We start from the raw sequence: 24,879 nt of genomic DNA, 5'->3' as shown, positions 1-24,879 counted from the left end.
ATGCCAGCTTAGATGCCCTTTCCTGATGTCAGTAAAAGTATCCATGCAACTAGGAGAAGGGAGGGGGGAAGGGGGGGGGCAACCCTCTCTCCTCTCCAAGTCACGCAAGTGCCTTTGCTGCCATTCGTATAGAAGCCAAGTGATGGACAAGAGCTCTTCCAAACTCCATAGCCACTACTATGGCAACAAAAAATGACACAGGTAAGTATTGCCCATATTTCACCATGTCCAAATCACAAATTTTACATAAGCCATGTATACCTCCTCCCAATCAGAATTAATCCAATTGTAAAGGATTGTCACACCTTTACAATATTATATTTACAGTGGGCCTCATTTGCAGTATTAAAGCATTGGCACACTTCTGAGATGCCCATATTTTCAGTGACCCACATTGCAGCATTAATCTGAAGCAGAAACAAGAAGGATGGGGAGTATAAAAAGGCACTAAAGGCTAAAACAAGTGCAGAAGAAGTAGTAGTGAGGAAAGTAAAGTGGAAGGACAATGTTTACTCCAATGCCTGAGAAACCAGCTTCTGTCTCTTGGCTTTGGACTCAGGTCTTAACATGTTGGAAGAACCTGACAGCAATGTCTATTTGTCTCATAATATTTGCCCTAGCCCTGCTGCTGGATTACATGAAGCGGAGGAAGAAATGTGATCGCTGTCCACCGGGACCTGCCCCTCTGCCTTTCATTGGAAACATCCTCTGGTTTAATAGAAAAAATCCAAGTGAATCTTTCCGACAAGTAAGTAGTGGCTCTATCAGTTCTGAGATCAATGTATGTTATCAATTATAGCATTAGATAAGGCTTGAGAAGCTACAGATAAAGTTGAGTCTTACTGTACCAAATTTTAGAAAGCTAATAATGAATTTTTCATGAAATAAAAATATTTCACTTGCCCCAGAAAAATAATAGCCAGTAAATACAGCAAAACATCTGTCAATGAAACCTATTATATCCCCCCTTTCTCTATTAGGTTTTGATTGGACCAGCTTTAAAAGTGGTGGCACAATGCAGACCTTCAAAAGTACTATAGGCTTCTACTTCACAAGGATCAGGTGTGCAAGACCACCATGAACAAGAAAAGAATGCAGTTTAAAAAAAAAATTTAATCTGAGAGGACGTCTCTTTAGGAATCTTTTGACCTCATCAGACAGGTTAAATTCGGTGGCATATGCCGGTTCCTTTCCATTTGCGCCATGGAGCCCACCAGCTCCCATTCCACGACGTACATATGCTTCCAGCAGGGCTCCATGGCACAAATGGAGAGGAACCGGCATATGCCACCGTGGTGGCAACATGAGAGACATCCCATGTTGAATAGCGATCAGGCAGCAGACGCTTCCCCCCATGGGATGGGGTAAGGGGGAAGTGGGGCGAAGTGGGGCATGGGGTGATGGGTTTCTCACTCCCCCTGCCAGGTACTGCCAGATTCACCATGATGCGTGGCGATTCTGGCAGCTAACGTGATAAGGTTCTTCAGTGTGATTCTATGTCAACTCAATCTTCCACCAGCTATCACCTCCAGTTTCTATCACCCCATCCATGTTTTCAGCTATGTCATCCTGTCTCTCTCTTTTCCACTGAAAATTGTGTAACAAACTAAATAATAACAAAAAGAATAGACTATTTTTTGGCAATACAGTTTTCTTTTTCTTTCCATAGCCAAACACTGTAATACACCAAACAAAAACAAAAATTAATAGACATTATTTTTGCTTCTCTATATTATTATGTCATATCTTGAATTGCCTTGTGAATGGCTAACAAAACTGACAAAAACAGAATGGGAGATACCTAATATACAACATTGCTAATTCATATTTGAATTACCCTAATACTCATGATACAGCCCCTGATAGTGCAGTAGGTTAAACTGCTGCTGAACTTGCTGACCAAAAGGTTAGCGGTTTGAATCCGGGGAGTGGGGTGAGCTCCGCTGTTAGCTGCAGCTTCTGCCAACCTAGCAGTTCGAAAACATGGATGTGACTAGATCAATAGGTACTGCTCCATTGGGAAGGTAATGGCACAGTCATGCCGGCCACATGACCTTGGAAGCATCTACAGACAATGCCAGTTCTTCGGCTTAGAAATGGAGACGAGCACCAACCCCCAGAGTTGGACACATCTAGACTTAATGTCAAGGGGAAACCTTTACCTTTTTAATACTCAAGGGTCAACATCTCCATGGGTTAATGTGAGCACGCTACCTTAACTCTTATAAAAAGAAGCCATAATCAGAATTGTAAAAGGCAAGAACTTAGTCCATCCTGGAAGAACCTAACAAAAGCACTGATGCACTCCACTCTCTCCACCCTGGTGCTGCTTCTGGCCTTTTCGAATACCTGGATGGGGTAATGACGACAGCAGCCAGACACCATTGGCCTCCTGAGATGAAATTGGTGGTTTCTTCTATCCACTGAAGAACCCTCGGCTTATCCACGGGTCATATCAAAATCCATTAATTTGGCCCCAAAACCTGCCCTCAACTTATGCATGAGTATATATGGTAATTTTCCCTTTTACTTAGCCAGTGAGATTGATTTGCTCTCTGCAGAAATGAATCTACAGATATGATGATAGCAACAGATATGAAAGGGAAAACAGGTTCAGTTGTCTCCGCCACTTATTGTCTGAGGACAAAGGAGGCAAAGATCAAGATCATACGTGTAGTGGAATTCTGCATACACAGCCTGTTATCCTCCCATCCTCCCTCTGCCCAGCAGCTGTCAATCCCTTGGGGGGTCCCCATCCACTGTCGCTTACTGGTGGAAGGAGAGGAAGTGATTCAGACTATAGAAAAGCAGTTGGTCTCAGCTTGGTGCAGGGGACATAAATTATAATGCGCTGTCAGATAGAGTAAATCCACTTCTTAACTTTCTCGGGACCCCAGAGCAGCCAAAATATCATTGCCTAGCTCAGTGGTTCTCAACCTTCCTAATGCCACAACCCCTTAATACAGTTCTTCTTGTTGTGGTAACCCACAACCATAAATTACTTTCGTTGCTGCTTCATAACTGTAATTTTGCTACTGTTATGAATTGTAATGTAAATATCTGATATGCAGGATGGATTTTCATTCACTGGACCACATTTGGCACAAATACCCGATATGCCCAAATTTGAATAGTGGTGTGGCTGGGCGGAGGTTGATTTTGTCATTTGGGAGTTTTAGTTGCTGGGATTTATAGTTCACCTACAATCAAAGACCATTCTGAACTCCACGACCAACAGAAAGTACTGGAAGATTTTGGTGGGCATTGACCTTAAGTTTTGGAGTCCTAGTTCACCAACACCCAGCCTTCTTTGCCATAAGAGTTCCTAAGACCATCAGAAATATGTGTCTTCTGATGGTCTTTGTTTATTTATTTCGTGTCAAAAGCATTGGTACAACAAATACATTTCAAATAATGGAAATAAAATAAAAAAGAAAAGAAATCACAAGCAACTAAATAGTTTTGGACCAAAAGCGGGCAACAGCAACCGCATTGTCTGTAGCTTTAAACAACTCCTCCTCCGTACATGAGGCAGGGCATTGTGGGCAAGCATACATATGCTGAGTTGTTTGTTCAGCTCCACAGTCACACAAGGTGGAGGATTCTTCCAGGTAGTGCCACCTTGCCAAGTTGTCTTTTGATCTGCCCACTCCACTTCTGAGTCTGTTCAGGGACTTCCAAGTTGCCCATTCTTGGTTTGCCCCTGGAAGAAGACCCTCTTGGGGGGCCATCCAGTTAGAATTGCCAGGTTTGGCTGCCCAGAGGGACACCCTTGCTGTTGCTGGAGGAACATCAAGAGGAGTGGTGGTTCTCATGAAGCCCTTCCTTGATTTGAGTCTGGTGGGAGGAGGGTGATAGCCATGCAGTGGGTGGCTTTCACAATGTTCGACCTTTTTTCTCTCACCGTTAGCAGCAACTTCCCGTCACACGTCAGGAGGGGCAATGCCAGCTAACTTGTAGAGTTTATCAACAGGTGTAGGTTTAAGGCATCCCGTGATGATTCTGCATGTTTCATTCAGTGCTATGTCCACCTGCTTTGCATGGGCAGACTTGTGCCAAACAGGACAGGCATACTCTGCAGTTGAGAAAGACAAGGCCAGGGCTGATGTTCTTATTACTTGTGGGTCTGCTCCCCATGCGCTGCCAGTCAGTTTTCGCAGGATGTTATTGCGTGCAGCTACTTTGTGCTTGGTGTTCATGCAGTGTTTCCTATATGTTAGTGTTCGGTCTAAGGTGACACCAAGGTATTTAGGATGGAAACAGTGTTCAAGCTCTTGGCCTTCCCAAGTCACTTTCAGTTTCCTGTTGGCTTCGCGGTTACGTAGGTGGAAAGCACACACTTGTGTCTTGGCAGGGTTAGGCTTCAGGTGGTTCTCTTTGTAGTAGCTTTGTAGTAGGTCTTTGTTGACCCCTCTAACACCCCCCCCCCTCGTGACCCCACCAGGGGTCTTGACTTCCAGGTTGAGAAACGATGGCTTAGCTCCCCAATTGCTCCTCTTTTGTCCAGTAAAAAAAAAAAAAAGCAGCAACAGGCTTGTACCCAACCTTAACAGCTGAGATCCTGGACACTTTTTGTATGAAACACAAGGGCAAGGAAATAGCCCTCTGTGTAGATCCCAAAAGTGACTTACAGTCTCTAACAGGATGCTGACGAAAAGGAGCAAGGCTACAAAGTAAATTACAGCATATAAAACTGGCACCCTGTAAAGGAAGGATGCAATGGTGAAGACGATGAGACTGAAATAAAAGATGATGAGACTAAAATAAAAAAGAAGGGGGAAGATTAAGAAAGACATTTACACATATTAATAGAAAAATGTATACGATGTGTATTTGCAAATAAAATTTGTTGGAAAGGGAGGGGGGAACTGGAATGAGAGCTCGACCAATGCCCGATGAGATACGTGATCTCCTGAAACACACATTAGCAGATAATGTTCACTTTGTACTTTTCTCTTGTAGAATATTTGTTAATGAGGGGGAACAGAAGAAAGAACAGCAGTTTAATTTCTTTGCAAGGATAAAGGCACAGTCAGGGGAGTTGGCTTTAGAAAAAGGAGGTGCCATTTGGTGCCTTTCTTTTTCTTTTAATTTAATTGTGACAAGTTAATCATCATCATCATCATCATCATCATCATCATCATCATTTAATTACTTATTAATCGCCCTCCATCCACAATGCTCTAGGAGATTTACAAGATAAAATTGTAAAGGATAAAAATACATACATACAAATATTGATAAAATTAACATAGATTAAAAGCTCTGGTAAAGAGCCAGGTCTTGAGTGCGAGGGTAAAAGGCCCTAACTCACGCATGGCTCTCATATAGGGCGGCAAGGCATTCCATAAGGCAGGGGCAGAAATAGAAAAAGCTCTGCGTCTGGTCCTTTCCAAGTGCACTTCTCTAGGACCCAGTACATAAAGTAAGTCTCGTTGGGATGGTCGTTGCGACCTTCGATGATGGGAGAAGGAGAGACGGTCCCTAAGGTAAAATGGGCCCTGGCCGTAAAGAGTTTTAAAGGTCAGAACTAGCATCTTATATAGACCACGGTAATCAGTTGGAAGCCAATGCAGATGCTGCAGCACTGGTGTTATGTGGCATTTCATGGGTGTTCTTGTGAGTAGCCTGGCTGCCGCATTCTGAACAATACGGAGCTTTCGGGTCGTGGACACCGGAAGGCCAACATACAGGGTGTTGCAATAGTCCAGCCTAGGCGTGACCGTGGCATGGATGACTGTTGCCAGCGCCTCATCAGATAGATAGGGTGCCAGTTGCCTCGCCTGTCGTAGGTGGAAAAAGGCCTGTTTGCTGGCAGCAGTGACTTGAGCTTCCATTGTCAGCTGCGAATCTAAAACGACACCCAGGCTCTTAACGGTAGGCAAAGGAGATAGGGCAGCACCATCGAAGGTGGGTAGCAAATGGGTCAGACCAGTCGAGCGGCCATGCCAGAGAATCTCGGTCTTCGCCTGGTTCACCTTCAGTCTACTAGCACGTAGCCAGTTCGACAGAGCCTCCAGACATAAGGTGAAATTGTCTGGTATTAACGTTGCTCCAGGCTCCAAGCGCAGAAGGGTTGGGTGTCGTCCGCATATTGATAGCAGTCTAGGCCGAAACTCCGAACCAAACTAGCAAGGGGTCTAACGTAGATGTTGAAGAGAAGAGGGGAGAGAAGAACTTTGGGGCTAGTATTTATTTGGATTTTGTGTGATATATTTTGTTCATGGGGATTCTGTCTTTGCTTTAAAAATTCCTCTGAATTCTAGACTCTCTTCACATTTTCTTATATATTGCAGGTGGAGAAAATCTTTGGACCAATCTTCTTAGTCCAGGCAGGCTGGCAAAACTTTGTTATAATAAATGGGTTCAAGTTAACAAAGGAGGCACTAGGATCGAAAGCTGAGGACTTCATTGAGAGGCCAGCACTCCCACTAATATTTTTATTAGGCCGTACAAAGAAGTATGAAGGTAACTGACTTGTCCAGAGAGGGGAGGGATCCCTTGAAATATTGAAACTTCCCAGTTCTTTTGTTTTTTGAGAGCGAGAAACCTAGGAGAATAGTACAAGAACCCATCAGTGGAAGGAGAAAAGAATTAAATTAGCAGCTAGGGGAATGAGCCATGGTCCTAGATGTCTCTCTCTACACTAACGCATGGGGAATAAGCATGGTTACCTTGTACAAATATGAAACATGGTGGGATAAGTCTCACAATTGGAATATAGTAACAGAGGGGTGTGACCTAATTCAGAGAAATAAATCAAATAGGAAAAGAGGAGCAGTTGCATAATATGTCAAAGATGGTTACACTTGTGAAGAGATCATAGCTTAAATCCTAGAAGCCAGATTGAGAACATATGAGTAAAAGGTAATGGGGAGAGAAACAAAAAGGATGTCCTTGTGAGGGTCTCTACAGACCTACAAGCCAGACTGAGGACTTGCACGATACCTTCTTGGAACGAATGACCACACATTCAGTAAGAAGATTTTGTAATGGGAGATTACAAATGGGATGCTTAACTCCAGCTCTTCCACTAGCAGTTCCTGCTCCTACCTTGACTCATCCTCCTTATCTCTTAAAGCTCCTGAATCACTTCTGCAGAGCTAGCATTTCCAGGATTGGGTTGCTGCTCCAACTCTGCTGTAGACTCAGATGCCAGTCAGAGAGGCCCTTCATCATCGTCTTTAGCACCGATCCTGACAGATTTAAACTATCCTGATATTTTTTGGAAGATAAAATTCAGGGTCCTTCTACATCCTCCTTATCTAGGATCTGATCCTAGATTATCTGCTTATCCCAGATTATATGGCAGTGGAGACTCATATAATCCAGTTCAAAGCAGATAACCTGTGATCAGATCCTGGGATATAAGGACAGTGTAGAAGGGGCCTCAGCCAAGAATATCAGATCCAACGAATTCCTCCTTTGCCTTGCAGACAATTTCATTGTCCAGAAGGATGAAGGGGTGACAAAGGGATCAGCTGTTTTAGATCTCATCCTAACCAATCATGATGTCCTAGTTAAGAGGTGGTGGGATCTTTAGGTGGGAGTGATTATGTTCTCCTGCGGTTTGTTATAAAGGGAAAAGTGGAAGTCAAGGATGCCAGATACACGTTCTAGACTTTAAGAAGATTGATTTGTGGTTATGGAGGCCCCTGTGGTGCAGCGGATTAAACCGCTGAACTTGCTGACTGAAAGGTCGACGGTTTGAATCCGAGGAGCAGAGTGAGCTCCCATTGTTAGCCCTAGCTTCGGCCAATCTAGCTGTTTGAAAACATGTGAATGTGAGTAGATCAATAGGTACCACTCTGGTGGGAAAATAATGGCTCTCCATACAGTCATGCTGGCCGTATGACCTTGGATGTATCTACGGACAACGCTGGCTCTTCGGCTCAGAAATGGAGATGAGCACCAACCCCCAGTGTCAGACACGTCTTGACTTAATGTCTGGGGAAAACCTTTACCTTTACCTTTGATTTGTGGTTTTTAACTTTGAATATGTTTTAATGGTTTTTAACTGTGGTTGGTGGGGCCCTCTTTTTGACAGCAAGTTAAAACATGACTGTTTATAAAAGCCTTCAGACCAAACTACTTTTATCAGGACTGTGCATGTTTTGTGACTGTAATATGCGAATTTCAACCAGCTTTAAATCATTTATTTTTAATAGAGAAACTAATTAATATATTTTAAATGTAACTTTCTAATCATTTGTGAGAGGAATGAAGAGCTGAATAATGAATTGTTAAGAAGTTTTTTTATATTATTTAGGCATCATTTTGGCAACTTCGCACAATGGCTGGAGGGAGCAAAAGAGATTTTGTGTTTCCACCCTTAAAACCTTTGGGATGGGGAAGAAAACACTTGAAAAGAAAGTATGTGAAGAAGCTTGGTATTTGTGCTCTGAGCTGAAATCTAAAGAAGGTAAGTCTCCTTCTTGGGGATAAAGGAAAGGCTGAGGTTGATATCAATACCATGCTGTGCTTGATATTAAGGGGGAATAATTCTGTTTCTTATTCCAGTCCAATGTGATATAAAGATATAACGTATGTGAAATTGTATTGATAACAAGAAAATGAAGAGACACTGAGACATATGCTTAAGTCCTATTATTTATCCCAACTAGAGTAGTCAAATGAAATCAATGGTTAGCTGATAGATCAACATTATGTCATTTCTATTGATTCATATATTTGTTCAAACTAGGATTTAACAATCTATCAATCGGTCTGTCTGTCTGTCGTTTTAATACAGTGGCTTATCTTTTTCCCCAATGTGTATATTGAATGTGGTATGCTCAGGATGAGTTTTGTCACATGGACCGCTGGAATCGCCACCTGTCATGGCGAATCCAGCACTTGTTGTCGCAGGGTGTGTGGGGAACCCATTGCTCTACGCCCCTCATCACCGACTCAAGAAAAAGCTGATCCCATGGGGAAAAGTGTCGAACCACGTGGCTTTCCCCTACTGCTTCCTACACAACACAGTTTGTGTATGCCGGCTCCACTCTAGATGACCCACAGAGCCCTGCCGGAAGTTCCTGTGCATCGTTTGATGGGAGCCAGTGGACTCAGTGCATCAACTATTAAGCCTAGTCATGTCCAACTCTGGGGGTTGGTGCTCAGCAGAATTTGTAAGCAGAAGAGCCAGCATTGTCCATAGACACCTCCAAGGTCATGTGGCCAGCATGACTGCATGGAGCGCTGTTACCTTCCTGCCAGAGCAGTACCTATTGATCTACTCACATTTGCATATTTTCGAACTGCTAGGTTGGCAGAAGCTGGAGCTAATAGCGGGAGGTCACCCCGCTCCCCTAATTTGAACCTCCAACCTTTTGGTCAGCAAGTTCAGCAGCTCAGTGGTTTAATCCGCTGAGCCACCGGGGACTCTGGGATCATTTGTATCCTATCAAATTATTGCAGTCCTGATTTACTGATAATTGTTCTTATTGTGCTCTGGATGCTACATTTGATTACTTGCTGATGTACAAGCTTAAAGAATGAAATGATGTTCAAAAAATGAGACAGAATATTTGGGCTGAGCGTATATTTGGGGTTATGTTGCCTGGGTTGAGGCTTTCTCCTTTCTCTATAAAGGAGGTGCTTTGACAAAGACAGGATTATTTTAGTGATATGATTATCTCACACATCAAATTTCCATTTATTCCATCATATCTATTTTTTGTTTCCCACATTCAAACCACAAATTTCCTGTTGTTATTAATTGCCATTTTTAATTAGCAAAAGTATAACCAAGTATTCCAATTTATTAATGCCTAGACCAAAGGTCATTCTAATTCACGCATATAAAACAATATCTAAAAAGCAACAATATAAAACAATATAAAAAGCAGCAATATAAAACAGGATCATAAAACAATTGGCACCAAGATCTTGCCAATTAAAATTCAACCTATGAATGAGAGACCTCAAGTCCCCCTATCATCAGTTCAGGTCCTCAAATTGAGGGCTCTAGTGTCTATCCATCTGGAATTGGGGCTTCCTCTTTTCCTACTGCCCACTACCTTCCTGAGCATTATTGTCTTTTCTAGTGAGTCATGTTCAAAGTGAAGCCCCAATGGCGCAGCGGGTTAAACTGCTGAGCTGCTGAAAGGTTGACGGTTTGAATCCGGGGAGCGGGGTGAGCTCCTGCTGTTAGCCACAGCTTCTGCCAACCTAGCAGTTTGAAAACATGTACATGTGAGTAGATCAATAGTACTGCTCCGGCAGAAAAGTAATGGTGCTCCATGCAGTCATGACAGCCATATGACTGTGGAGATGTCTATGGACAACGCCGGCTCTTTGGCTTAGCAATGGAGATGAGCACCACCCCACAGGGTTGGACACAACTAGACATAATGTCAAGGGGAAACCTTTACCTTTACCTATATCCAAAGTACATCAGAGTTATAACAAAAGCTCCCTAATTTAATTTTACTAAAATTATTGCTTTGTATATCTTATTAACTCAATGTGCTATGTTAATGGTAATATATCTCGAGTGATTCCTGTCACATAAAAAGACTCAGGTGATTTTATTTGTAGAGGTGAACTGTTCGTACACAGCCACTACTATGTTACAGCAAAATAAATCTGTGTATCACTACCTAAGCATATAATTGTCAAATATGCTTTTCTTTTAGGTATCTTGTTGTAGGGACACTGCTTCAGCTTTCAGATGATGATGATGATGATACAATTCTAATATATTTGTCATTCTTGGATCTCCTATAGGCTCTCCATTTGACCCCAAAATCTCAATCTTTAATGCAACCGGTAATATTATTAGTACATTAGCATTTGGCGATCGCTTTGAATACCATGATGAAACCTTCCTGAAGTTAATCCACTCGACAGAAGAAATACTAAAGGATTTAACAAGAATGGTGCCCGAGGTATCTTCCTGAGTTTGACTAGGGATTAAAGCAGACATATGGATTTTCAGTGAATAAGTGAATGAATGAGACTTTATTTCTATCTCACCCTACCTCCCCAGTGGAGATTTATGGTGAGTTACAACATATAAACACATAAACCAAAAGAAAAAACCCAATTTACACAAGCAACAATGACAATCAGGCAATTGAACACAGACCAACAAATCCACATTATAACCATTTCATATTTAACAGATTTTTAAAATTTAAAGTTTAAATTAAAAGCATTTTAAAGCCAATTTGATATTCCACTTCTTCTTGTCAATTTGTGCAAAGCATTTCAAGTGGGAGATGGCTGTCTGGTCCTCTTTTTCCACTTACCAGACACACTCACCAAGAAAGCCTGCCTGACATAGCCTCCTACCAACCTTCAGAGTCAGCTAAAACCTATCTTTATTTAAAAGGAATTTAGGTTTCTGAAGTTGTGGAACTGATGCTCAGTTTTTATTAAAGCAAATGACAATTCCACTTGAACATTAGGAACAACTTCCTCACTGTGAGAGTTGTTCAGCAGTGGAACTCTCTGCCCCAGAGTGTGATTGAGGCTCCTTCTTTGGAGGCTTTTAAGCAGAGGCTGGATGGCCATCTGTCAGGAGTGCTTTGAATGTGATTTTCCTGCTTCTTGGCAATGGGCAATGAATCCCACCAGTGAACATCTCTATCCAGAAGCAAAAAAAAATAATTCTAAATCAGGGATGCCGTTAAGGGGGTGGTAACCAGAAAGCAGTTGGAAATTAAATCAAAAGGAGACGCACATTTAAAAAGACATTCCCTATATGAATGTGAAGAGGCAAGTAGTTGAGAACTTTCCATCACAAAGCAACTTAATTTCAAGTGAACTATCTGGAGAAATAATAATAATAATAATAATAATAATAATAATAATAATAATAATAATAATAATAATAACAACAACTTTATTTTTATACCCTGCCCCATCTCCCCGAAGGGACTCGGGGCGGCTTACATGGGGCCAGGCCCGATAAAACAAACAAAACAGTAACAAAGCAATAAAACAATTATCCCAGTAAAAAACATCAACATCAATAAAAACAATCATTAAAATCAACAAGCAGGATACAGTGTTAAAAACAGGAGACTAATTCGTAGATCCCAGGCGAGATGCAGAGTGAAATACTATTGTTCTATTCTAAAAGATATTCATTGATTTCTTTCCCTTCTGTTATACCAGATTGTGTTTGCAAGATCATGGTTCTCCTATCTCCCTGGACCTCATCAGAAAATCAAGAAACATTATGATAATTTCACTGCTGTCTTAAAAATAATGGTGGATGAACATAAGAAAACCAGAGATCCCACTTTTCCCAGAGATCTAATTGATGCATTTTTGGAAGAGATAGAAAAGGTAGAACGTTATGGAAACAAGTTTTTTGAATTTATTTACTATTTCTTTAAAACTGATTATTGATGAAATAATTTTTGCGGTTCAGTATAATGTTTCTAGAACAACAGCTATGTTGTATTATCAGGGCACAATTGTGGTGTTTGTTGTGTGATGTTATTTCTAATATATAGTGACTGTATATCACAGAGTTTTCTTAGCAAGATTTACTGACAGAGGGTTTGGTACTGTTTCCTCAGATACTGAAAGAGTATGGGCATTATCACACCGTAGTGTTATATTGCCATAGCAATGAATTATTCCCACTCAGCCTTCATTTCACTTTAGACATTGTTGGCATTTTTTTTCGTGTCAGGAGTGACTTGAGAAACTGCAAGTCACTTCTGGTGTGAGAGAATTGGCCGTCTGCAAGGAAGTTGCCCAGAGGATGCCCTGATTTTTTTTAATGTTTTTACCATTCTTGTGGGAGGCTTCTCTCATGTCCCTGAATGGAGCTGGAGGCCTGTGAGGCAACGGAGGAGGCAGAAGAGTCCCCATCCCAGGGAGCGACCCCAGTGCCTTCTCCTCCCTATAGTTGCTCTTGCAGTTCTTGTTATTGGGTGGGTGGGGCCCCAAGAATGCTACACTTACGTAAGCATAAGGAGGGTCTTCCTAAATTTCTCCCTTCCCTTCCCTCTCAGTCACTCACCCTCAGGCCTCCCTGAAGGCCTCTTCCCCCCACCGCTTCTGGTTTTGCCTCAGCCCTTGCCATCTCCACACACCCTTCTCCTCCTTCCTTAAGCAGTCATTTGTTTACAGCGGCTGTCTGCTTGTTTGTCCAGCAGATTGCGCTGTTTGTGAACCAAAACATGGTTTTACCTGTCTCAGGTGTGACAGGTGTGTGATAGTAGGTATGTGAGTACTTTAAAACACTTGCCAATTAGAATGTTACCGATTGCTTCATTTCGAATCAATCATGATGCAAGTTTGTGCCATTGACACATGCATTGCTATTTTGTTTAACCTCCCTCAGGCCAAAGGAAATCCAGAAACCAGTTTCGGTGAAGAAAACCTTATTCATCTTATGATTGACCTGTTTGCGGCAGGCACTGACACAACATCTGTCACCCTACTCTGGGGGCTTCTGAAGATGATCCTCTATCCTGAAGTTCAGAGTAAGTCATTGTCATATTGAGAAATATGGTGACTATGATAGGACACCAGAGCTATCCCACGTAGGTTTCCTTTTCTATAACTTTGAAAAAGTTTGAGTAAACATATGAAAGCTGGATGTGGAGGATGAAGACAGAAAAATTTGGGGGGGGGGGGTCCTTTTTGTTGATCTTGTGATTTTGAAGTATTTGCCACAGAAAAATTGAAATAATTCTTAGTTATGAATGAAATATAGGACTTGGTCATGAAAAATAGGATAACAATCTAATAATACAAAAATAAATTAACATTTCCAGAAAGAGTTCAAGAAGAAATTGATATGGTGATTGGCCGAATAAAATCACCCACAATGGAGGACCAATCAAAACTGCCTTATACCAATGCTGTGATCCATGAAATTCAACGTTATGCCGATATTGCACCAACTACAATTCCTTATATGACATACAGAGATACTGAAGTTGCCAATTTTGTTATTCCCAAGGTATAGTCCCTGAAAAAAAATATTTTAGTAAACGAGATCACAGTTGCTAAATCACAATTTCATTGATCATATAAGGTGGTTTCATGCTCATTGTGAACTAGAGAAATAAATTTTCTGAATGAGTTTTTTTAAAAGACTAAATAAAATTGATATTGGGAATATATTCCACCTGTATATCTATTGAAAAATGAATTATGAGATTTAATTCTCTAAAATTCTTTAAAGGATTGTAGGAAAATGAAAAAAAAAGTGCTCACATTTTGCTTGCTTGTTCAATGATTTACTGTGGTTTACTGACAATTGACAAAAATCTATAATATTGGTATAAAAGAATAACAAATTACCGTAAGTTCAACAATATCACCACGTGTAGCCTGGAAAATGTGTTCTTGGGGCATGGATGGACAGGGGTGAAAGAGCCACATTGTTCCCTCCTGGACGCTCATAGCTCTGCAACAAAATTTCCAACGCTTTTGTGCCCAAAGGCTCCTAAGAGGACACAGGCGGACACATTTGAAAAGGTTTGTTATCTTCTACATTTAACCAGGAGGTAATCATGTGTGAAAAAGGACAACCAAAAGATAAAAAATCCCCAGTCTCCCTTCTGAACCAAAGTATTCAATACAGTCAATATTGTTTCTTTTCCAAAACTGGCCCTGAAGTAGGGGTGCATTCTTTTTCAGTTTTTGTGCTCTTGTTTAGTCAAATTGCAAAGGGAAACAGTTTTGTGCAAGTTCAAGTAAATACTAAATTTTGGAAATTGTGCAAAACAAAAAGTGGGCCATGTAAATGCAGTATCTGTTTGAGATGGTGGTCTTTAAACAGACATTGAAATGCCATCTTTCGAGAGTGCTTTACTTGTTTATTCCTGTGTGGCCGAGGGTTGGACTCTTTCAATTCTGTGAGATGAGTAACATCATACGTATATATTATCTATCAACATCACCAGTCTGCTTTTGGGGGTTTAGTTAAAGAAAGGGCACAAAAATACCAGTGGCTCCAAAAGTAATAGCAATATGCACTAAACAAGAGTAATTTTCTTCAAAATACTTTTTTGCAAAAATTTTATAATAGGAATATGGAACAAACTTTAGGAAGATGTGAGGCAAAATCTCTTTAGTCATCCTCCAAATGCCCAAGAGAAGTCTTGACTGGTGATAAAATCATATCTAAATCATCATCATCATCATCACTCAAATGTGAAATTACTTCATATCCCTAATCTGAAGTGACTGAAAAAGGCCATAAAACCTATTGTTTAAGAATATATTTTGCTGATTAAGTGCTAGAGAGAGAGAGAGAGAGACTACTAACTATATAAGTCTCTAAATAATTCAGAAAAACATGTTTTTAATAATAAATAATAATAAAACTTTATTTATATTTATATTAGGGGACCCGGAGTGGCTTACAACAACTCAGAGCAGCTTACAACTCTCTTCAATTGTCTTCTGTATAGGAATTGAAATTAGAAAGCAGGCAACCCCTCTAATAATTCTCTACTTATTCTTTTATTTATGTACTTCATTGATTATAACATATAAGGATAAAAGAAGTATCATATTCACAACACTATTCAAACCTTGATTTGTTTCTATTCCATATTAGGCCACTGTTGTCATCTGTCATTTATCTTCTGTGCTAAAGGATGAAACAATGTGGGAAAAACCCCATGACTTTTACCCAGAGCACTTCCTGGATGCAAATGGGAAGTTTATCAAGCGAGAAGCCTTCCTGCCTTTCTCTGCAGGTAAATCCAAAAGAAGGATGGTTGAGATGCGTGAAGGAAGTGTAAAAGCAGTAATAGGAGTTGCAAATGGGTGGGATATCAGGAATGGCCTTTCCGAGCACCCTTATACACTGCCATATAATCTATATTATCAAATCAGATTGTCCACATTATCTGTTTTGAACTGGTTTATCTGAGTCTACACTGCCATATAATCCAGTCCAAAGCACATGATCTGGATTTTATACAGCTATGCAGAAGAGACCTTAGTTGCCTCGAGGAGAGAAAGGCCTCTTCTACACTGCCATATAAAATCCAGATTATCCGCTTTGAACTCGGTTATATAGCAGGGTAGAATTGTATACAGTTTAAAGTGGATAATGTGGATTACTTGCTTTGAAAATCTGGATTATATGGCAGTGTAGAGGGGGGCAAAGTTGTAAGTTCTTGTATTAAAAACACATCCCCTTCCCAAAATGAATGAACACATAGTTACAAGCACATTTCCTAGTTTTCTAGCTATTTTACAAGGAATAAATGAGAGTAAAGGGGTTCTGAGAACCCACAAGTTGAGAACCACTGGGGTACACAGACTTGTCCTATCACTCATATGACTCTATGCATGTGTTTGTCTAATCTCCATTCTTATCTGGGACCATAAACTAAATCTAATGTTTAGTTCCCAAAAGGTAAACCCATAAAGTAAATGTGGTGGTAAAGCCAATATTAATGTAAACCCTATTTTTGAATGGGTCAATCTAGTTATTTAGTTTCATGTAATCAAACTAATTTAAATTTTCTGCTCGCCTTCATGGACCACATGGGCTCATGTTTGCTGAGATACTCACCTAACCAATTTGGTACAGATTTTGTAGGGTCCAAGTAAACATCTGTCAACTTGTGGCTGCCCTTTACTGTAAGAAACGATGCAATTGTGTGAAATAAAAGTGAGATAGAGATTTGTGGCTGTATTTCCTAGTATTGTTCTTTCTGTTCTTTTGTAAATAACATTTAACTTCTTCTTCCTTTAGGTCGTCGAGCTTGCACTGGAGAACAGTTGGCTAAAACAGAGCTTTTCATCTTCTTCACCACTCTCCTGCAACATTTTACCTTTTGCATTCCAGAAAACTGTCCCAAACCAACAGAGGAAAGAATATATGCTGTGACAGTCACCCCAGCCCCATTCCAGCTCTGTGCCATTCCTAGATAGAGCACTCGTATGAGTTCCAATTAAAGCAGACCCATTAAATCAGGTTTATTCAATTGATCTACTCTAATTGTGAAAAGCCAATAGGACTGAGGCCGCTGTTTCTAGTGCCTCTAATCCCTTTTCTGAATTTGGGGGATTTAAGCAAGGAGTGGGAGAAGGATGAAAATGTTTTGGCCTTCTTGTAGCTTTTTCATTTCCTTGCCTATTTATAGTTAACCATGCATTGCATTCCTCATTACATGGGTGGCTGTTGTCTCCTCCCATTTCATACCCCTTAGTCATTGGTGGGGTGTGTGTATTTTTTTTCTTTAAAAATTGTGCAATTCCAGAAGTGCAAAACATAAAATTACTTCATGGGTTTACCTTTTTGGGAACTAAAGCATTTTTTAAAGGAAAAAAAATACCAGTCAATTTTATGTTCCTGAAGATTAATGACAGCAGAAGAAGTGTTAAGGAGCATAAACAGACTGCTCACATGCACTCCCACACTGAAACGTAAGAAAACTGACTGAAAACAGACAAATGCACAACTTCCCATCCCATGGGAAAATACAAGTTTTTAAGTGTTTTATGCTCAGGGAAATTACTTGAGTCGATTCCTGCCTGTCTTTAAAATCCAACTATTTCTACATACTGCAGAAATGATACAGATTGTGTATCATTTGATGGGATCTGTGGGATTTCATCTTTTAAGTGTGTAGAAACAGAGGACAACCTCTGATGAGGTCATAAGTCTCTGTAAGATTTTATAACATTGCAGTCTCCAAAGAAAAAAATCACCATGGGATGGTGACTTGCATATTGGACCAGGGGTTTGTCTACACAGATGAAAAAAATCAGTGCATTTTCCCAATCCACATTGTCCCTGCAGTGATTCCATTAATGTCATACACACATCACGCACATCATGGTAAAATCACCATAACCCTGCTGAACGCATGTTGCTACGGGGGGCGGCCCACATTTCCAATCCATATTATTTTGGGGCATGCGGGGAATGTTTTTTGTACTGATAAGGAAGGAGGAAGAACAGGTTTTTATGGTGGACATTGCTCACGTGGTATTTTTAATACTGTTTCTGCAAAATCTGTATTTATTTTTAAATGACTGGAGTAATCACGATTGTAAAAATGTTCATAAGTAGCTAGCAACTTAATGGGAAGCAGAGCAAGATGTAAAGAAAGAATATTATCTAACAAGGACCCACATAAGTATAGATACTCAAAATACATGTGAGAGTAAAGAACAACTTAAATAGGACATTTTAGAGTGAGAGTGAAAGCAAAAGAAAAGCAGTTTAGGCTAGTTCAGGGAGAGACTATGGGACCCTACTGATGTTTGTTATTTCCATTCATTGCTCTTTGGGATAATCTCACTTTATTAGACTGGAGCCATTGTCCTCCAGGGCCAGTTTCCCTGCCTTTATTGGCACTATCTTACAGGATGATTACCGTTACCCTTGTCACTCTTTCACTTAGGTAAGTACAAAGGGGTAAAATATTTCCTCTAAATGATTGTTACCAGAAAGCTCAGTGAAGTCTAGTTATTATCCAAGCAGAAACCTTAGTTTTGCAACAAAATGCAAAGCACTTCTATTGTGTGCCTGTATTTGCCAGGTAGATCACTGATTCTTGTCCCACCCTTGTTAGGGATTTTGAAATTTAAATATGGATGACATTCCAATACACAACAATATTTCCGGTCACACCATCTAAGGTGCTAGTTTATATGCTTTCATGAATTCCTGGAAACTTCTTTATCAGATAAATCTGGATGAACACTTTCAAAGTTGTACTTACAGAATCACAATTATGTATCCAGAGGGAATAAATACTTTAAAATGGCCGATAGTCCTGTGTGCATGCACAGGGATTCGCCCATCCTCGGCGCCCAGCACCTCTTGAAAATTCCCTTCGATCGTCCTTGGCGGGTTGTCCAGCATGGGAGATGGCTCTCCGCTGGAGCCCAGCCGAGCCAGCAGCCACCCCTCTCCCGCTGTGGCCACCTCCGCAGAAGCCGAAGCCGAGGTGCTGGGCGCCGAGGATGGGCGAAGCCCTGTGCACACGCACAGGCCCATCGCCCATTTTGAGCGATGGTCCTGTGCGCGTGTGCAAGGCTTACACACTCGCCCACGCGGACGGGTGGCTGGTGGGCCTTCAACCGGCTGGAGAGCACAACCGCCACCCGGAAGGCAGGACCATGCCGGCGTGCACCGCAGCCTCACCTACCGCAGCTGCCGCCGCCGAAGTCTGCAAGGCAATTGGGGTTTATTTTTCTGCCATTGGTTTGTGGGGGGGGGGAGCACCAAAATTATGGGGGGGGGGTTCAAAAATTCTGTTCGCCTACTACTAAAAATTACCTAGGGCCGGCTCTGCATGGGTGGAGATATGTGAGAAGAGACAGAGTAGGGGATAAAAGTATATAAAAATAGACACATTGGAGAGCGAGAGGATACGTGTTCTCAAAGAAGAAAAGATTGGGTTTTCTGTGCAGGAGATCCGCTGCTGCAAACTCAGTTCATATGTCTGCTGGTACGAATCTCTATGAACTTTTAATAAAAAATATATCATAGTTGGAGAGTGAGCATAGAGGGGTATTGACTGCTGCTGGCCTGTCGTATCATGGAGGCCTCATGCATCAGGAAAAAGGAAATCATTTTATCTCTTTTGCTTTAATGTCCTAGGCAAACTATAAATCTTTTGGGATGGGGGGTGCCGTGTTTGACAACAATGACAATTATGACCAAAATATAAAATTACATTTCCTTATTATTTTGTTTTCGTGTTTCATTAAAATGTAATTTTGTTTTCACACTGCATTCAGTGCCTGAATTATTTTAACCTATCCATAATCATTCACATATCTAAATGTTCTGCTCTTTGTTAAACTCTTGGATAAATAATATAGTTCTTTTCTAATGCAAGTTTCAATTTATCAAATCTGGGGGAGGTCACTAAAGTGATAGTCTGTCCACTTTGACACTATGCTCTCAAATTTGTCTGTTCCTCCCACAAGGATCTTCTGTGATGCCATTGGCATTACTTCAAGGACCTACTTCCCATAGGAAAAACTGAATTGGTACCTTAATTGGAGATCCAATATGGATTCTTCTCAAAACATTTCAAAGCCTTCGACCTTCATTCAACCTCTATTGGGTACATTCCATCAAGTCTCAAGAAGAGCACATAGTAATCCTTGTCTCAATTTTCTGATGTTGCATCAGGAATATTGCCCCATTTTAGAAGACTCAGTGGAGGAAGGAGCCAAAGAGTGAGTCAAAGCTAGTATAGGGTCTAGCTCAGGGAATCATTTGACATCAACACTTCAAAAAACAGGCAGAATAATTTGTCCAGAGCAGTTCAAGTTCCAAACCAAAGAATAGTCCTCCCAGTTTCAGAAGCAATTGAGAAGCAGACTGAGAGAATTGAAAAAATCATATTGGGATCAAGAAAGCAGAGGGTGACTGAGGAGCAAGTAATCACAGAAAATAGAACAATGTTGAAACTAACTATCTCATGTCTCCAGTATGGATGTTTCACAGCCATCACGGTGGGAATGTAGCTAATGCTGAAAAGCCCATCATCTGCCTTATTATACTCCATTCAGTCTTGACAGCCTGTTGCTATCATATTTCTGCAATCTTTCACAAGCGGGCGGGGAGGAGGGGGGTGCAACATCCAGATCTTCTTCCAGGTATGATATCTTTTCATAGAATCATAGAGTTGGAAGAGACCACATGGGCCATCTAGTCCAACCCTCTGCTATGCAGGAAAGGCACTATCAAAGTACCTCTGACAGACGCCCATCCAGCCTCTGTTTAAAAGTTCCCAAGGAAGGAGCTTTCACCACACTCCGAGACAGAGAGTTCCACTACTGAACAGCTCTTACAGTCAGGAAGTTCTTCCTAATGTTCAGGTGGAATCTCCTTTCCTGTAATGTGAACCATTTCTCTGATTCCTAGTCTCTAGGGCAGTGGGAAAGAAGGCTGGTCTTGTTCTTTGTCTATTTGGTTTTGCTTTCAGACTGTTCGTATCCCACAGACTTGAACACATTTTGGGCTTTCTATCCCATTTGGGGAATTTATATTTTGTAACCCACTCTTGTGTGGTGCTCAGCCATTGAACCCCATTGGGTGACCTTGGGCAAGACACTCTTTCTCAGCCTCCAGGGAAAGCAAAGGCAAACTCCCTCTGAACAAATCTTCCCAAATAACCTCTGGAATAATCCATTTTAGGATTGCAGTAAATCAGGAACAATTTAAAGACATGCAACAACAACAGGCGTTCTCCATTGTATAAGTGACAGCTATATTTGCATTTGTTCAGCCACCTACACATTTCTTGAGGTTTACTAATCCATTGATCAAGACTTCCTGAAAAGGTTTTTAAAGTGCTCTGTGCTCCTGTTTTCTCTTTAATCCTCTTAAAACTGATAAGGAAATCTTTTGAGTCTCTTGCTACCTGGGTGGTTAAATTCTTGACTGGGCAAGAGTATTGCTAATAGAACAAATGTATTGGAGTGTGGTTACACTGCAATTTTCCTTTGCTTCAGTGTCATTGGAACAGGATTATTTTGAAACCAGACACTTTATTTTTTGCTGAAGATAGTTTGAGCTGCAGGTTATTTCACTTCCTCCTTTTTTGCCTGAACCTTTGATGGGTAGTAAATAGGCATTACACTCTGGGTGTCTTTAGAAAACCTTGGATGTCCTATGTTTCCCATATTATTTGTGATGGTAATGGAACTATTGCCCAATGCAATAAGGAAAGATAATGAATTAGAAGGTATATGAACAAAGTTGAAAAATTAGAAAAAAGCACTGACACCTCTTAGATTATAAAATTATATATGCTGGAGACCGCTGTGATGTACATTTCACAAAATTCATGACAAGCTCTGATGACCACTGGACAGACCCCTGATTAATTCGATCCATGATGGCCATCAAGATTACTCCCAAATGCAGAATCCAAGGGGAAAAGATAAGGCGTAAAATGAACACCCAAGCCCTTCTAGAGTCCTCTAAAATAGCCCTTCTCCAAACAACACTCAATGAACATCTTCCTATGGAACACACTGAGAATGTTGAGGAACACTGGAATAAACCAATGGCTTCTGTCATTACAGCCTGTGAACAAACCATTGGATGAAACTAAGAAAAATCAAGACTGTTTTGATGGTAATGATAATGAGATTCAATATTTAATTGATAAGAAAAGGAAAGTCTTCCAAATATGGCAAAGAGTCAGCAACAGCACTGCTAAGTGTAAAAACTGAGATCCAAAGAAGGACCAGAGAACTCAAGAACATCTGGTAGACAAAAAAGGCTCAAGAAATTCAATGCTTCATAGAAATCCATGATACATACGAATTCTTTACAGCCACAAAGGTCATTTATGGCCCAACAAACCATGGCATACATTCATCAGATGGAACCAAACTTCTAAATGACAAAAAAATCAGTTGCACTCAGGGCCATAGCCAGAAAAAAAAATGGGGGGGGGGGTTGAACCCCTGGCATCCCCCACCTCCTCTACAAACCTGTCAATATCTGTTTGAGATAGTGCCTGGAGGGACTCTTAATGTTTTGTGTCTCATAGATTTAGCATGGGGGTTTGGTTAACCAGTTAAAATTCATGAGTAAACCAGGTTTTTTTTATAACCTGAAAAATTGGGGGGGGGGGGTTGAACCCCTAAAGCCCCCCCCCCCCTCGCTACAAGCCTGGTTGCACTACATTGGAAATTATTGCTTACCTGTAATATGACAGCGTGGCTTTAATTTAATTCATATAATTGTTTGATTATAATTGTATCCGTTTTGTACTCGATTTTAAACATATTTTATTAAGCCATTTTATCAATGTTTTTCCATGTTTTTAATTATATCCTTCTGTACCAGCCCAGCCTGGCTTGTTTATGTTTCCCAATATAGTGTGTGCACACTTATTTCTATATGTGTGTAATATGTATATAACTATTACATTGCCTTGTGGTTTTTTGTCTGTAATAAAGGCAATTTTTAACTTCTGGAAAGATTTAAAATCCTGCAAATCTCTTGGGAAGTCAGGCGAACAAAGTTAGCATTCTAGAAGAAGCAAAGACCACCACGTTGACCTGAATGGAGACAAAGACAAAAGCACCAGGACAAATTGTCAATCTAATCCCAATCCATTACTGTTTTTTTTCCCCTTTAATCTTATCCCTCCACCTGCCCTTAACCTGATACAGGTTGAGCCTCCCTCCTCCGGAATTCCAAAATCTAAAACTGTCCACATTGAGATAGTGACATTTTGTTGCATATAAAAAATTATTAAAATTACTGTGTATGAAATTACCCTGAGACTATTTGCCTAAGGTGAATGTGAAATATAAATCAATTTCAAATTTAGACTTGGAACCCATCTACAAGATGTTCATGTATGCTAACGTAGTTATTCCAAAATCCCTCAAAAAATCTGTCCCCAACCATTTTGGATACGGGATATTCAATCTGTAACTCATAACATAAGCTGAAACATTGTATATAACACCTTTTTTGGAAGAAATTATGGTTTAACAGCATATTGTCTCAGCTTTGTTACCAAAAAAGAATTTTGTTATTAAAGTTTTCCAAGCTTAACTTCATAATGCCAATTCTGCCTCTCTAAACAGCACTGAGCAATTTAATTCCTCAGACAGAAGAAACTGAACTAAAGATGAACGAGCCCTGAGATGAAAATAACTTCTCCAATTAGAGAGGACCTTTTCTGCTGAAGGTAGGAGAGAGAACAGTATCGCACTTCTGGAAAATCACATAAACGAAACACCATTCTTCCTCGCTCCTTCCCCCTCCCCTTGAATTTACCTGCTGAAAAAGGCAGGAATGCTGCTTTCTTGACAAACTGTCCATTCGCATCTAGGAAATGCTCAGGGTAAAACTGATGTGGATTCTCCCACGTCTTCATCTTGCAGGACAGATGAGATGTTGGTCAGGATTGTGGTACCCTAAGACACATCCCATATATGTTATCATAGCAATGTCCAGTCATGTCCAAATTCATATTTTAATTTTCTCTAATAGTTCTTTTTCAAAGTTTTTTTTTTTTTCGTGTCAGGAGCAACTTGAGTCGCTTCTGGAGTGAGAGAATTGGCCGTCTGCAAGGACGTTGCTCAGAGGATGCCCGGATGTTTTTGATGTTTTTTTTTTTACCATCCTTGTGGGAGACTTCTCTCATAGAGCTGGAGCTGATAGAGGGAGCTCATCCGCACTCTCCCTGGGTGGGATTCGAACCTGGCAGCTTTCAGGTCAGCAACCTAACCATCAAGTCACAAGGCTTTAGTCCACTACGCCACCAGAGGCTCCTTTTTCAAAGTAGCATATGGGGGATTATTATTTTATTCTTTCTAGACAATGCACACACACCTTGAATTTGAATCTGGATTCCACCTATCAATTTTTTTAGAATCCCTTCCTTGCATGTCATCAGCACAACTAAACACTACTTCAATTTACATTTAATCATCTGCACAGTAGAGCCACTTCTTTCAATACTGGTTTGAAACTGATTTCAGTGGTCAGTGTAAATGTGCACATAAGTAACAATGACAGTAATAAGTGGCATGCAAGTTTCCCAGAACTGCAGTATAGAACTCCATCACCTTTCTGGAGTTCTGCATCCCCTGCACCTCACATGCCAATTTTGACTTATTATAATTCAAATGAAGTCTTTGTGTTCTCTAAAGGCCATTGGGATCAATTCTGCCATATTTTAGTGGAGTCTCGGGTGTTTTAAATCTCAAAGGGTGAAGCGCAAAACTAGAATTAACTTTTGTGCATGATCATGTGCATTTTGTGCATGGCCGGGCTGTGGCGCAGCTGTTGAGCAGCTGCCTTAAATCACTCTGACCACGAGGTCATGAGTTCGAGGCCAGCCCGTGGCGGGGTGAGCACCCGTCAATTAAAAATAAAAAATAGCTCCTGTTCGTTGCTGACCTAGCAACCCGAAAGATAGTTGCATCTATCAAGTA

At 40.7% G+C, this 24,879-nt stretch overlaps 1 protein-coding gene across 1 annotated transcript; it reads left to right on the top strand.

Annotated features, from left to right (window-relative positions):
* Positions 1-237: 237 nt before the first annotated feature.
* Positions 238-17,256, top strand: LOC100559530 (cytochrome P450 2D14). The gene is made up of 9 exons (XM_062982744.1): positions 238-781; positions 6,267-6,468; positions 8,252-8,422; positions 10,732-10,892; positions 12,127-12,300; positions 13,310-13,451; positions 13,746-13,933; positions 15,542-15,683; positions 16,694-17,256. Exons 1-9 carry the CDS (start codon positions 506-508, stop codon positions 16,870-16,872), a joined length of 1,635 nt encoding a protein of 544 aa, XP_062838814.1. The 5' UTR covers positions 238-505; the 3' UTR covers positions 16,873-17,256.
* The last annotated feature ends 7,623 nt before the right edge of the window (positions 17,257-24,879 follow it).

The sequence above is a fragment of the Anolis carolinensis genome, chromosome 5, assembly GCF_035594765.1.
Source record: "Anolis carolinensis isolate JA03-04 chromosome 5, rAnoCar3.1.pri, whole genome shotgun sequence".
Lineage (NCBI taxonomy): Eukaryota > Metazoa > Chordata > Lepidosauria > Squamata > Dactyloidae > Anolis > Anolis carolinensis.
The sequence above is the reverse complement of the archived record's forward strand: the minus strand, read 5'-3'. Positions and strand labels throughout refer to the sequence as shown.